The sequence below is a fragment of the Chlorocebus sabaeus genome, chromosome 6 (genome assembly GCF_047675955.1).
Source record: "Chlorocebus sabaeus isolate Y175 chromosome 6, mChlSab1.0.hap1, whole genome shotgun sequence".
Taxonomy (NCBI): Eukaryota; Metazoa; Chordata; class Mammalia; order Primates; family Cercopithecidae; genus Chlorocebus; species Chlorocebus sabaeus.
The window spans coordinates 24,366,823-24,381,961 of NC_132909.1; the positions used below are offsets into that span (position 1 = coordinate 24,366,823).

The 15,139-nt window shown below is 50.7% G+C and overlaps 1 protein-coding gene across 1 annotated transcript in view; it reads right to left on the reverse strand.

The window, feature by feature from the left end:
- Positions 1-2,673: 2,673 nt before the first annotated feature.
- The window catches only part of GPI (glucose-6-phosphate isomerase), a 52,743-nt gene continuing 40,277 nt past the window's right edge, over positions 2,674-15,139 (reverse strand). Inside the window, exons 11-19 of the mRNA XM_007996256.3 lie at positions 10,239-10,299; positions 9,792-9,835; positions 9,496-9,648; positions 7,146-7,275; positions 6,921-6,997; positions 3,661-3,789; positions 3,365-3,440; positions 3,211-3,277; positions 2,674-3,099 (exon numbers count right to left, since the gene is read on the reverse strand). Of these exons, the coding sequence (XP_007994447.1) occupies positions 2,964-3,099; positions 3,211-3,277; positions 3,365-3,440; positions 3,661-3,789; positions 6,921-6,997; positions 7,146-7,275; positions 9,496-9,648; positions 9,792-9,835; positions 10,239-10,299 (873 nt within the window). The 3' untranslated portion in view covers positions 2,674-2,963. The remainder of the gene's footprint in view (positions 3,100-3,210; positions 3,278-3,364; positions 3,441-3,660; positions 3,790-6,920; positions 6,998-7,145; positions 7,276-9,495; positions 9,649-9,791; positions 9,836-10,238; positions 10,300-15,139) is intronic.

Consider the following 15,139-nt stretch of genomic DNA (forward strand, 5'->3'; position numbering starts at 1 on the left):
GCTGTCTTCAAACTCCCAACCTCAGGTGATCTGCCCACCTTGGCCTCCCAAAGTATTAGTATTACAGGTGTGAGCCACCGTGCCCAGCCACACAATACAGTTTTTTAAATTCCTGCAGCACAACGTGGGTGAATTTCAAAAGCATCATGGGAAGAAGCCAGACACAAAAGGTGCCGTTCTGGTCAAAGCAGAACTTCAGGGGAAAAAAAATCAGTTCAATGGTAGTCAGGAATTGGGATGAGGGAGTAGGACTGGACCACAAGAGTGTCAGGAACTTTTGAGGGTGAGGAAAATGCTGTATATCTTGTCTGTAATGGTTATAAGACTGTATATACACTTGTGAAAACAGAACTGTATAGCAAAGAAAGGTGAATCTTACTATATGTAAATTACACCCCAATAAACCTCTTTTTTTAAATGCAGGCTGCAAAAACATTATTTTGGGATTCATAACATGGTATGCAAAGGAAACGTATGTTTTCAAGGATCTGCACCTCAAAGGAGGAAGCACCAGCCTTTGTGATGTTCAGCTTTAGCCCAGCAAGGACCTGGAGACGAAACCTGTTTAATCCTGTTTTATCACACTTCAACCTGACAGCTGTAAAAGGCCCTGTGATGCTGGGCACGGTGGCTTGCACCTGTAATCCCAACACTTTGGGAGGCCAAGGCAGGAGGATCACTTGAGCCCAGGAGTTCAAGATAAGCCTGGGCAACATAGTGGTGTTACCAGGGGAGGGTCTTGACTACAAGTTGTCCAGGTTCTTGGAATGCTGAACAGAGAGGTGGACAAAACACACACACAAAGCAACAAAAGAAGGAACAAAAGCACAGATTTATTGAAGCGAAAGTACACTCCACAAAGCAGGAGGAGACTCTAGCAAGTGCCCTGTTTAGAAAATCTGGGGTTTAAGTACCCTTTAGAGGTTTCCTATTTGGTTACACCCTATGTAAATAAAGACTTGGCCTGCCACCAATCAGAGGCTGAAGTGAACGCTCCCTCGTCTCTAGACCCTATTCTCTTGTCTCAGTGGGACCCCATCACTACAAAAATTTATTTTCTATTTTTCTTACTTTTTTAACAACAGTATACTGATCTACAAAAATTTTAAAATGAGCTGGGTGTACTGGCTGTCTCACGTGTCCGTGTGAAAAGACCCCCAAACAGGCTTTGTGTGAGCAACATGGCTGTTTATTTCACCTGGGTGCAGGCAGGCTGAGTCCGTAAAGAGTCAGCAAAGGGTGGTGGATTATCATTAGTTCTTATAAGTTTGGGGATAGGCAGTGGAGGTAGGAGCAACGTTTGCGGGCAGGGGGTGGATCTCACAAAGTACATTCTCAAGGTGGGGGGAGAATTACAAAGAACCTTCTTAAGGGTGGGGGAGATTACAGAGTACATTGATCGGTTAGGGTGGGGCAGAAACAAATTACAATGGTGGAATGTCATCAGTTAAGGCTATTTTCACTTCTTTTATGGATCTTCAGTTGCTTCAGGCCGTCTGGTCACAAAGGATATGATGGCTTACCTTGGGCTCAGAGGCCTTACACTGGCATGCATCTGTAGACCCAGCTACTTGGAAGGCTGAGCTGAGAAAACCACCTTAGCCTGGGAATTTGAGGCTTCAGTCAGCTATAACTGCATCACTGCAGTCCAGCCTGGGCAATGAAGACCGTGTCTCTAAGAAAAAAAATTCTGAATAGGCTAATAATCCCAACACTGTGGGAGGCTGAGGTGGGAGGTTCTCGAGCCCTGAAATTCAAGACCCGTCTCTACAAAAAATGAAAAAACTAGCAGGGCATGGTGGCACAACCTGTAGTCTCAACTACTTGGGCAGCTGAGGCAAGAGGACTGCCTGAGCCCGAGTGGTTGGGGTTGCAGTGAGCTGTGATGGCACCACTGCACTCCAGCCTGGGCAATGGAGCAAGACCCTGTCTAAAAAAATAAGTTGTTTAAAAAAAAAAAGAAAATTGTGCCAGGCGTGGTGGCTCACACCTGTAATCCCAGCACTTCGGGAGGCTGAGGCGGGTGGATCACCTGAGGTCAAGAGTTCAAGACCAGCCTGCCCAACATGGTAAAACCCCTTCACTACTAAAAATACAAAAATTAGCTCGATGTGGTGGTGTGTCCCTGTAATCCCAGCTACTCAGGAGGCTGAGGCAGGAGAATAGCTTGAACCCGCCCGGGAGGCGGAGGTTACAGTGAGCCAAGATTGCACCACTGCACTCCAGTCTGCGCAACAGAGCAACACTCAAAAAAAAAAAAAAAAATCCTATTTCCAATATCTATCTGCCTTTTAAAGCGAAAGAACTACCTGAGCATCTTGCCAGGAGATGGCAGTCACCCTTGGTCATGCCCAGGAATTCACCCCAAACAAACATAATCTCAATGCAGTTTGTAGAACCACAGAGTGAACAGAGTATCCAATTTCTCCAGTCACAGAGGTGAGGAGTGGAAAACGGTCTTAGGATTTGGTGACACAGGCCACGTTGCCCTCTTGACTGATTGTGCTCCCACCCCACTACTGTCTTCTGAAAGCACCTGGCTCCACTCTAGACCCGCTCACCACTTAGTATTCAGTGTCCACGGAGGCACAGGCTGTGTCCTACCGAGCGCTCCTGCCTTCTGCTACATAAAGCACCATCGCAGGAAACAAATCAGAGGCTGAGCCTACAACCTCCTCTGTGGCATCTTTATTTTTCTACATGGGATGTGAACAACGTGAACATGGGTCAGAAAAGTCAGCTCCACAAAAACACTTCAGCCAGTTGTAACACAGAGGGAGCGAAGACATGGAGGGCCTGGGGGGAGCAATTTGAGATCAGCCCTCCCCGCCAAGGGCTTGTGGTCCAAGCCCACAACCAGAGGGCGCTCTGGGTGGTGTCCAGGACCATGCAGTGCCGGCTCTGGGGAGCAGGGACAAGAAGAGAAAGAGGAATCACAGAGGAGGTTGCGGCTGAGCATGAGTTTATTGGACTCTGGCCTCGCGCTGCTGCTTGATGAAGTTGATAAGCCCATTGGTGGAAGCATCGTGAGAGGTCACTTGAGCACTGCCATCAAGCTCAGGCTCAATTTTCTTAGCCAGCTGCTTTCCCAGCTCCACTCTGCCAAGAAAGGAAGGGAAGAGTGGTATGAGGAAGGCTCTTAACGTTGCTACTGAAATCCCTGAGCCGACCCAAAGGTATTCCTGGCCCTCCCCTGAGTGAGCAACTCACCCCCACTGGTCAAAGCTGTTGATGTCCCAGATGATGCCCTGAACGAAGATCTTGTGCTCATACATGGCTGCAGAGGGGACAGACAGGGCACGTCAGGGCTCCGCAAGCCCATTCCAACCTACCCCAAGCCAGGACCTTTCTCCTACTCACTCACCGACCAAGGCTCCAAGTATAAATGGTGTGAGCTTGGTGAACACAATAGAGTTGGTTGGGCGATTTCCTTCAAAGACCTGCAGAAAACACCAAGGAATGTCTCCAAGTGAGTCCTGATCCCTCAACCCCTTGAAGGGAAGCACGCCCTGCCCCAGAGGCTGGGACGTACAGGTCTGTGAGGACAGGCCCTCCCACTCTGTAGGACAAGCCAGGCATGCCCCAAGCCCCTGCCTGGTGCCACAGCTTCACACCTCCAACTCCAGCATGCACCCTAAAGCCGAATGCAGAAGTGCTGACCTTATGTGGCAGCAGCCTCTCAAGGTCCTCTGGACTCTTGCCTGCAGCCTGGAGCTCCTTTCGGGCCTCCTCCGTTGATTTCCCCCTCATCAGGGCTTCCGTCTGGGCCAGGAAGTTGGCCAGGAGGATCTGATGAGTGAGACATCCGTTATGCTTGAGAGCACTGTCTGAGCTTCAGGCAGAGGGACAACACTGCCTGGCACTTCTCAGCAGGGGTCAGTCCCAGCCTGGGTCACTCACTGTAGAGCTCAGTTGGAGCGAAGGGAACAGATCCAATGACACCACAAGGCAGGGAACAGTGATAACTGCTCTTTTAGAACTACACACCAGTGGCCAGGCGCGGTGGCTCACGCCTGTAATCCCAGCACTTTGGGAGGCCGAGGTGGGTGGATCACGGGGTCAGGAGCTCGAGACCAGCCTTACCAACATGGTGAAACCCCGTCTCTACTAAAAATACCAAAAAAAATTAGCTGGGCATGGTGGCGCGTGCCTGTAATCAGGCAGGAGCCTGAGGCAGGAGAATCACTTGAACCTGGGAGGCAGAAGGTGCAGTGAGCTGAGATCACACCACTGCACTCCAGCACTCCAGCCTGGGCAACAGCTAAAAAAAAAAGAAAGAACGAACGAACTACGCACCACTTGCCGGGTTCCTGCTAACAATTTTACCAACATCTATCTTTTAAGATCCTAAGAAAGTAGCCGGGCATGGTGGTGTGCACCTGTAATCCCAGCTACTCAGGAGGCTTAAGCACGAGAATCGCTTGAACCCAGGAAGCTGAGGTTGCAGTGAGCCAAGGTCGCACTACTGCACTCCAGCCTGGGCAACAAAGTGAAAAAGTGTCTCAAAAAATAATAATAATAATAATAATAATAGTAATAATAATACTAAGATCCTAAGGAGGAAAGGCATCATTGCCCTGTTCTAGTAGAGCCTTGGGTTCCACAAGTCCACAGTGCTGGATCACAGAACTATAGACGGGAAGAATCAGAATTCAATCCAGCTCACTGACTCCAAAGCTTGTGCTACCGTAACCCTATGCTGCTCTGCACCCCTAAGACAAGGCACAATAAATTCTGTGAAGGAGTTGAGGGCAGCTTGGGCAACAAAGTGAGACTCCATCTCTGCAAAAAATAAAAATAAAAAAATCAGCTGGGTGTGGTGGTGGTTGCCTATTCCCAGCTACTCAGGAGGCTGAGGTAGGAGGATTGCTTGAGCCCAGGAGGGTGAGGCTGCAGAGAGCCTGATTGTGCCACTGCACTCCAGCCTGGGCAACAGAACAAGACTGTCTCTTTAAAAAAAAAAAAAAATAGCTAGGCATGGTGCATATCTGTGATCCCACCTACTCAGGAGACTGAGATAAAAGGATTGCTTTAGCCCAGGAGTTCAAGGCTGTAGTGATTGGGCCACTGCACTCCAGCCTCAGTAGAGTGACATGCTATTTCTAAAATTAAAAAATAAAAATAAAATAAACAAAAGGGGAGATTTTCCTGGATTATTTGGTAGGCCCAATCTAATCACACTGGCCCTTAAAAGTAAAAGAGGGCCAGGTGTGGTGGCTCACACCTGTAATCCCAAAACTCTGGGAGGTCGAGGCAGGAGAATCACTTGAGCCCAGGAGCTGGAGACCAGCCCAGGCAACATAGTGAAACCCCGGCTCTACTAAAAGTTTAAAAGTTAGCCAGGCATGGTGGTGTGTTGTAAGTCTCAGCTACTTGAGGGGCTGAGGCAGGAAGATTGCTTGAGCCTGGGACGTCGAAAATGCAGTGAACTGTGATCATGCCACTGAAGTCCAGCCTAGACAACGCTGTCACTTAGGGAATAAAAGAAAAATGCAGAGGAGGAAGGTGAAGGGGTGGCCTGCCCCTCCACACCTGTGGGCGTTTCTCATTAGGTGGAACGAGAGACTTGAGAAAAGAAATGAGACACAGAGACAAAGTATAGAGAAAGAAAAGGTGGGCCCAGGAGACCGGTGCTCAGCATACAGAGGACTCACGGCAGCGCGGGTCTCTGAGTTCTCTTAGTATTTATTGATAATTATCTTTACCATCTTAAAGAAAAAGAAGTGGCAAGATAATAGGATCATTATAGGGAGAAAGTCAGCAGTAAGACATATGAATAAAGTTCTCTGTGACATGACTAAGTTTAAGGAAAAGTGCTGTGCCTTGATATGCATATGTAAACATCTCCATAAACCTTTTTAGTGCATAAAGAGCAGCACTGCACTAGAACCAGCAAGCTACCTTCAGGCACTTGTTTAACAAAGCACACCCTGCACAGCCCAAAATCCATTAAACCTTGAGTCACCACAGCACATGTCTCTTGCAAGAACAAGGTTGGGGGTAGGGTCACAGATTAACAGCATCTCAAATACAGAACAAAATGGGGTCTCTTATGTCTACTTCTTTCTATATAGACACAGTAATAGTCTGATCTTTCTTTCTTTTCCCCACAGAAGGTAAACAAGTCAGTCAGAGAGATGCAACAGAAGTGGCAAGACAGAATCAAAGCTTCAGAAGGATTTAACCTGCCATTGCTGGTTCTGCAGTGAAGAGGCCCACAAGCTAGGGAATGCAGGTGACCTTGAGAATCTGAGAAGGACCTTCAGCCCACAGCAAGAAGTTGGACTTCAGTTCCACAAACATACAGAAATGAATTCTGCCAACCACCTGGCAAGCACAGAAAAGGCTTTCCCCCTAAAGTCTCCAGAAAGAAATACAGTCCTGATGACACCTTGATTTCAGCCTGCAAGACTCTAAGCAGAGATAAAGCAGGGCCTGCTGGACATCTGAGCTTCAGAAACTCTTGAGATAGGCCAGGTGCATTGGCTCATGCCTATAATCCCAGCACTTAGGGAGGCTGAGGCAGGTGGATCACTTGAGGTCATGAGTTCAAGACCAGCCTGGCCAACACAGTGAAACCTTCTACCAAAAATATAAAAATTAGCAGGCCGTGGTGGTGAGTGCCTATAGTCCCACCTACTTGGGAGACTGAGGCGTAAGAATCACCTGAGGCTGGGAGGGGGAAGGTTGCAGTAAGCCAAGATCGCGCCACTGCACTCCAGCCTGGGCAACATAGCAAGACTCTGTCCCTACTCCCCATCCTCAAAAAAAGAGTGTTGTTTTAAGCCTCCATGTTTGTTGTCATTTGTTATGGCAGGAATAGAAAACTAACGTGATTGTTAACCAATGCATCAGGTTTCCAGAGGTCTGGGTGCAATGTGAACCAGACCCTCCAGATGGGGCCAGATGGGGGCTCTTACCTTGTGATGCAAACCCTTCCGTATGGGGTGCTGGGTCTGGACCGGGATGAGGAAGTCACAGGGTATCATCTTGGTGCCTGTGAAGGGCACTGTGGTCACCCACATGACCCCAGCCCATGGGAGCTAGCCATACAGCCTAGAGGAGGGACTGACCTAAGTGAGATATCTCTTCTGGAAGATCCTTTCCCTCCCCAACGCCACCCTGCCCAGGCCACACGGGCCTACCTTGGTGGATGAGCTGGTAAAAAGCATGCTGGCCATTGGTCCCAGGCTCCCCCCACACAATGGGGCCTGTCTGGTGGTCCACACGGGTGCCAGATTTGGTGATGTATTTCCCATTGGACTCCATGTCGCCCTGGAAAAGGAACAGAAACCCAGCCCTTGGCAAAATGAAAGAACATTTAAAAAGAAAGAAAGAGGCTGGGCGCAGTGGCTCAAGCCTGTAATTCCAGCACTTTGGGAGGCCGAGGTGGGCGGATCACCTGAAGTTGGGAGTTTGAGACCAGCCTGACCAACATGGAGAAACCCTGTGTCTACTAAAAATACAAAATTAGCCAGGTGTGATGGTGCATGCCTATAATCCCAGCTACTTGGGAGGCTTAGGCAGGACAATCACTTGAACACGGGAGGCAGAGGTTGTGGTGAGCCGAGATCTCGCCACTGCACTCCAGCCTGGGCAACAAGAGCAAAACTCCATCTCAAAAAAAAACCACAGAAACAGAAAAAGAAAAGAAAAGAAAAAAAAACCCAACCCTCTACCTGCAAATCTTGATCCTTCACACACTGTACCCAAATCCTGCTCCTTCCTGCACCACGCCCAAGTTCTGCCCAGATGCTCCAGACAGACCCACCCTGCCCTGGCTCCGTGAGGCAGACCTGCACCCGTGTCCGCAGGCACGATCCCCCTCCTCCCCACACCCGTGAGGACACAGCCTCCCAACCCTTCCAGCTTAGACCACGGTGCAAGAAGGACTCATGCCCAGGAAAAGGTGGGTCTGGAGGTCAGGCAAGGACCTCCCTAAAGACAAAATCGGTCACAAAATCAACTCATTTCTTAAGGGAGAGCAGGCTGGGGTCCTGAGGGCACAGCTTTTTTTTTTTCCCCAAGAGACAGAGTCTCATTCTGTCACACAGGCTAGAGTACAGTGGTAGAATCGTAGCTCACTGAAGCATCGACCTCTTGGGCTCAAGCAAACCTCTTGCCTCAGCCTCCAAAGTAGCTGGGACTACAGGTGCCACACCACCATGCCCAGCTATTGTTAGTTTTTGTGGGTTTTTTTGTAGAGACCGGGTCTCGCTATGTTGCCCAGGCTGGTCTTGAACTCCTGGCCTCAAGCAATGCCCCCCCAGCCTACCAAGGTGCTGGGATTGCAGGCATCAGCCACCACGCCCGGCTTAGAGTACAGCCTTTGAGGGCTGTCACCTCAACTAGACGCTAGGCTTTGGGTACCCACCTGGGCCCTGGTCATGGCAACCCTCACCAAGGCAGCTGGGATTTGGGGAACCTTGGCCTCTCCTTCAATCACAGGATTTGCTTCCAGGTGTTGGTGAAGCCTTCTGTACCTGCCCAAAGCAACTCAAGAGCTGCTGGACAGGGACTGGCTTTGTACTAAACAAAAGCAAGGACAGGGTCGGGCACGGTGGCTCATGCCTGTAATCCCAGCACTTTGGGAGGCCAAGGCAGGTGGATCGCTTGAGGCCAGGAGTTCGAAACCAGCCTGGGCAACATAGTGAAACCCCATCTCCACTAAAAATACAAAAATTAGCCAGGCATGGTGGTGCATGCCTGTAATCCCAGCTACTTGGGAGGCTGAGGCACAGGAATCGCTTGAACTTAGGAAGCGGAGGTTGCAGTCAGCCAAGATCGCGCCACTGCACTCCTGCCTGGGCGACAGAATGAGAATCTGTTCAAAACAAAAAAAGAAGGGACAGTTGCGGAAAGGCTTTCTGGGACATAATGTGACTAGGAAAGGGCCTGCTAAGCCTCTCGGGGGCTCTGGAGATCCCAAGGCAGAAGAGGACCACATAGTCTAAAGAGGCTACCACAGACTAGATACGGACTTGCTTTTCTGGAGACATAAAGGCACTACGGGCTACAAGGGATTCCAGCTTGCAGCCCCACCCTATGGCCAAATTCCACCTCCTCTAACATGGACAGACCCAGATCCTCATAACTGTACTAGATCCTGCCTCCTCAGATATTAATGGACCTAGGACCTCATACCAGGGATAGATCCTACGTCCTCAGACACTATGCTGGGCATGCATAGTGATGTGCAAGAAAGAAGTGACCCCAGCTGAGAAACATCCCCTGAGCCAAGCCAGGACCTCCCTAGCCAGGGCGACATGATCACCAGTCATGCCCCTCCCATGGTGGTCAAACTCAGATGACACTCAAATGGAACCAACCTCAGTTACAAAGATTCATCCTGAGACAAGGAGCACAGGTGGACCTTGGCCAGGCCCAAGGGCAATGGGGCAAAGAGCTCCTGGAGGAGCTGAAACCCAGGTTCCTGGACCTCCCAGACCCCCCACAGGCCCTGCTGACTCCAAGGCCTGGTTTGGCAGCTGGTACCTGCTGGAAGTACGCAGCAAAGCGGTGCAAGTACTGGTCATAGGGCAGCATGGCATGCGTCTCACACCCAAAGCAGTTGATGTACCAGATTCCCAGCAGGGCCAGCAGGACGGGGGCGTTCTTCTCCAGGGGCGTCGTGCGGAAGTGCTGGTCCTGAAACAGGAGCAGGGTGAGTGGAAGCTGAGCAGCTGCACGGGGAGGGGGAGGGACAGGACAGTGGGGGAGAAGGGGAGGGACCAGGACCAACACACACGCCTCTGGCCAGCACTTGGCAGAGAACCAGCCTCAGCACTCACCATCCAGTGAGCCCCCGAGAGCAGCTGCTCGAAGTTGTCAAAACCTGTGACACAAAAGCAGAGTCAACAGAAGTGGCCACACCTTGCTCCTGTGGGCAGTGGGCACAGCTCCTTCTGCAACCAAGGAAGGCTGCATGGAGAGCCAGAAGACACGACATGGGAGGACTCAGGCCTAGACAAAGCCCCTCCAGTGAGAGGTGGCCCTAAGTGCGGGGATCTGACTCTGCCTAGGATAGGAGAGAAACAGGACTGCAGGTGTGAGGGGCAGAGACGGGGGCCAACCCGCACACCCAAAAAAACCCAGACCTTCCTTATGGACATGAAATAAATATCCCAGCCAGCTGCAGACAGGCCAGCAGCCTGTGAGGACAGCATGATGTTCAGGGACACGAGCCCCCTACCCTGTCTCCCACGGGGGCTACAAGACACAGAAACATACACACTCACCCACATGCAGGGCAATGGAGAGTCCGATGGCCGACCACAGCGAGTAGCGTCCTCCCACCCACTAGGAGAGACAGGACAAGGTGCTGAGGGAGGGCCGGCACACCCCGCCCCCCACCTCCTGCCGGAAACCCTGTCCCTGGTCTTGCACAGGGGCATCTTGGAGGGCCCTGGCCCAACCCACCTCCACGAAGCAAGGCAGCAGGCAGGCGCTGGCAACACACGGGAAGACCAACGGGGCAGACTACACGTGGAACCGACCACAGCCACAAGACAAACTGAAGAGCTTACCGTGGTCTTCCCTGAGATGTTGGGCCCTGTCTCTGCAGACACCAGCAGACCCAGGGCCTCATACCTGTGCCAGGGCCCACCTCCTCAGACACGGACAGACCCCGGGCCTCATACCTGTGCCAGGGCCCACCTCCTCAGACACGGACAGACCCCGGGCCTCATACCTGTGCCAGGGCCCACCTCCTCAGACACGAACAGACCCAGATCCTCATACTCATACCATATTCTACCTCCTCAGATATGGACAGACCCAGGGTCTCGTATCTGTGCCCAGTCTCACCTCCCCAGACACTGGCAGACCCAAGGCCTCATACCTGCACACAGCTTCAACTCTTTAGACATGGACAGACCCAGATGCTCATGCCTGTGCCATTTCCTACCTCCTCAGATATTGAAAGACCCAGATCCTCATACCTGTATATGAGATCCTACCTCCTCAGATACTGACAGACCCAGATCCTCATACCAGGGCCAGATCGTACTTTTTCAGACACTAGAAGACACAGACCCTCCTACCAGGGCCAGATCCTACCTCCTCAAATACTGACAGACCCAGATCCTCATAGCAGGGCCAGATCCAACCTCTTCAGACACTTAGAGACCCAGGTCCTAATACCTGTATCAGATGCTACTTCCTCAGACATAGACCCAAATCCTAATACCTGTATCAGATCCTACCTCCTCAGATACAGAGACATGCAGATCCTCACGCCTGTATCAGATTCCTACCTGCTCAGTCAGATACAGAGACATGCAGATCCTCACACCTGTATCAGATTCCTACCTGCTCAGATACAGAGACATGCAGATCCTCACGTCTGTATCAGATTCCGAACTCCTCAGATGCTGACACACACAGATTCTCATACCTGTACCAGATTCCTACCTCTTCAGATATTGACAGACTCAGATCCTCATAACGGGTCAGATCCTACCTCCTCAGACATGAGCAGACTCAGATCTTCACACCTGTACCAGATCCTACCTCTTCAGCCACGGACAAACCCAGATCCTCACACCTACACCATATCCTACCTCCTCAGACACTGCAATACTCAAATAGTCATGCCTGTACGAGGTCATACCTCGTGAGACAGAGACAGACCCAAATCCTCAAACCTGTACCGGATTCCTACCTCCTCAGATACTGACAGACCCCGATCCTCATACTGGTACCAGACCCTACCTCCTCAGACATGGACAGACCCAGATCCTCATACCAGGGCCAGATCCTACCTCCTCAGATACTGACAGACTCAGATCCTCATAGCAGGACCAGACCTTACCTTCTCTCACACTGACAGACCCAGATCCTTACATGTGCACCAGATCCTCCCTCCTCAGACATGAACAGACCAAGATCCTCATACTCATGCCAGATCCTACCTCCTGAGATATGGACAGACCCAGATCCTACCTCCTCAGACTTGAGGAGACCCAGATCCTCATACCAGGGCAAGGTCCTACCTCCTGAGACATTGACAGACCCAGATCCTCATACCTGTAACAGATTGCTACCTCCTCAGATATTGAAAGACTCAGATCCTCAAACAAGGGCCAGATCCTACCTTCTCAGACACTGAAACACCCAGATCTTTACATCTGCGCCAGATCCTACCTCCTTAGACAGGGATAGACCCAGATCCTATTTCCTCAGGCATGGAGAAACCCAGATCCTCATACCAGGGCCAGGTCCTACCTCCTCAAACATTGACAGACCAGATCCTCAAGCCTGCAAGATTCCTACCTCCTCAGACATGAAGAGACCCAGATCCTCATACCTGCAGCAGACTACTATCTCTTCAGATACTGACGGACCCAGAACCTCATACCAGTACCAGATCCTACCTCCTCAGACGTGGAGAGACTCAGATCCTCATACCAGTACCAGATCCTACCTCCTCAGACATGGAGAGACTCAGATCCTCATACCGGTACCAGATCCTACCTCCTCAGATATGGACACACCTAGGGCCTCATACCTGTGCCCAGCCTCACTTTCTTAGACACTGGCAGAACCAAGGCCTCATACCTGCACACAGCTCCAACTCTTTAGACAAAGACAAACCCAGATGCTCATACCTGTGCCACATCCTACCTCCTCAGATACTGAAAGACTCAGATCCTCATACTGTATGAGATGCTACCTCCTCAGATATTGAGAGACCCAGATCCTCATACCAGGGCCAGATGCTACCTCCTCAGATACTGACAGACCCAGATCCTCATACCAGGGCCAGATCTTACCTTCCACAACATTGACAGACCAAGATCCTTATATGTGCACCAGATCCTACCTTCTCAGACATGGAGAGACCCAGATCCTCATACCAGGGCCAGGTCCTACCTCCTCAGATACTGACAGACCCAGATCCCCATGCCTGTAACAGATTCCTACATCCTCAGAAATGGAGAGACCCAATACTCATACCTGTACCAAATCCCTGCCTCCTCGGACATTGAAAGATGTCTGGACAGACCCATGATAACTACATGAACAGACCCAAATCCTTGTAGCTCTAACAGATTCCTACCTTCTCACACATGGAGAGACCCAGATCCTCCTACCTGTACCAGATCCTAATACCAAGACCAGATCCTACCTTCTGAAACATGGAAAGACCCAGATCCTTATGTCTGTGCCAGATCCTCCCTCCGCAGACATGAACAGACCCAGATCCTCATACTCATGCCAGATCCTACCTCCTCAGACATGGACAGACCCAGAACCTACTTCTTCAGACTTGGAGAGACCAAGAACCTCATACCAGGGCTAGGTCCTACCTCCTCACACATGAACAGACCCAGATCCTCATACCAGGGCCAGATCCTACCTCCTCAGACATGGACAGACCCAGATCCTCTCACCTGTACCAGAGCCTACCTCCTAAGACATTGACAGACTCAGATCCTCATACCAGGGCCAGATCCTACCTCCTCAGATACTGACAGATCCAGATCCTTATACCGGCACCCAGATACTACCTCTTCAGACACTGACAGTCCCAGATCCTCAAAATCCTAATGGGCCAGATCCTCCCTTCTCAGGCATGAACAGACCCCGATCCTTATACCTGCCACAGATCCTACCTCCATGGACATGAACAGACCCAGATCCTCACTACCTCCTCAGACACGGACAGACACGGACAGACTCAGATCTTACCTCCTCAGATATGGAGAGATCCACATCCTCATACCACAGCCAGGTCCTACCTCCTCAGACAGTGAAAGACGCAGATCCTCATATATGTACCAGATTCCTACCGCCTCCAACACTGACAGACCCAGATCCTTATACCAGGGCCAGATCTTATCTCCTCACACATTGACAGACCCAGATCCTCATGCCTGTAACAGATTCCTATCTCTACAGACATACAGAGACCCAGATCTTCATACCTGTACCAGATTCCTACCTCCTCAGATATTGAAAGACCCAGATCCTCATACCAGGGCCAGATCCTACCTTTTCAGACATTGATAGACCCAGATCCTTCTATTTGTGCCACATCCTACCTCCTCAGACATGGACAGAGCCAGATCCTAATACCCACACCAAATCCTACCTCCTCAGACACGATCCTACCTAAACAGACCCAGATCCTTGTATCTGTACCAGATTCCTACCTTCTCACACATGGAGAGACCCAGATCCTCATACTTGTACCAGATCCTACCTCCTCAGAGATGGACAGACCCAGATCCTTACATCTGTATCAGATCCTACCTTCAGACACGGAGAGACCCAAATCCTAACACCTATACCAGATCCTACCTCCTCAGAGATTGACAGACACAGATCCTCATGCAAGGGCCAGATCCTGCCTCCTCAGATACTGGCAGTCCCAGATCGTCATAAGCTTCATACCAGGGCCAGATCCTACCTTCTCAGACATGGACAGACCCAGATCCTCATACCAGGGCCAGATCCTACTTCCTCAGACATGGACAGTCCCAGATCCTCATACCTGTACCAGATTCCTACCTCCTCAGACATAGACAGACCCAGATCTTCACACCTGTACTAGATCCGTACCTCCTCAGATACTGACAGACCCAGATCCTCATACCAGGGCCAGATCCTACCTCCTCAGATACTGACAGACTCAGATCCTCATAATCCTACTGGGCCAGATCCTACCTTCTCAGACATGAACAGACCCAGATCCTCATACCAATACCAGATTCCTACCTCCTCAGATATTGAAAGACCCAGATCCTCATACCAGGGCCAGATCGTACCTTCTCAGACATTGAAAGACCCAGATCCTTATACCTGCTCCAGATCCTACCTCCGCAGACATGGACAGATCCAGATCCCCATACTCATGCCAGATCCAACCTCCTCAGACACGGGCACATCCAGATCCTATTCCTCAGACATGGAGAGACCCAGATCCTCATACCAGGGCCAGGTCCTACCTCCTTAGACATTGACAGATGCAGATCCTCATACGTGTACCAGATTTCTACCTCCTCAAACACTGACAGACCCAGATTGTCATATCAGGAAGAGATCTTACCTCCTCACACATTGACAGACCCAGATCTTCATGCCTGTAACAGACTCCTACCTCCTCAGTCGTGAGAAGACCCAGATCTTCATACCA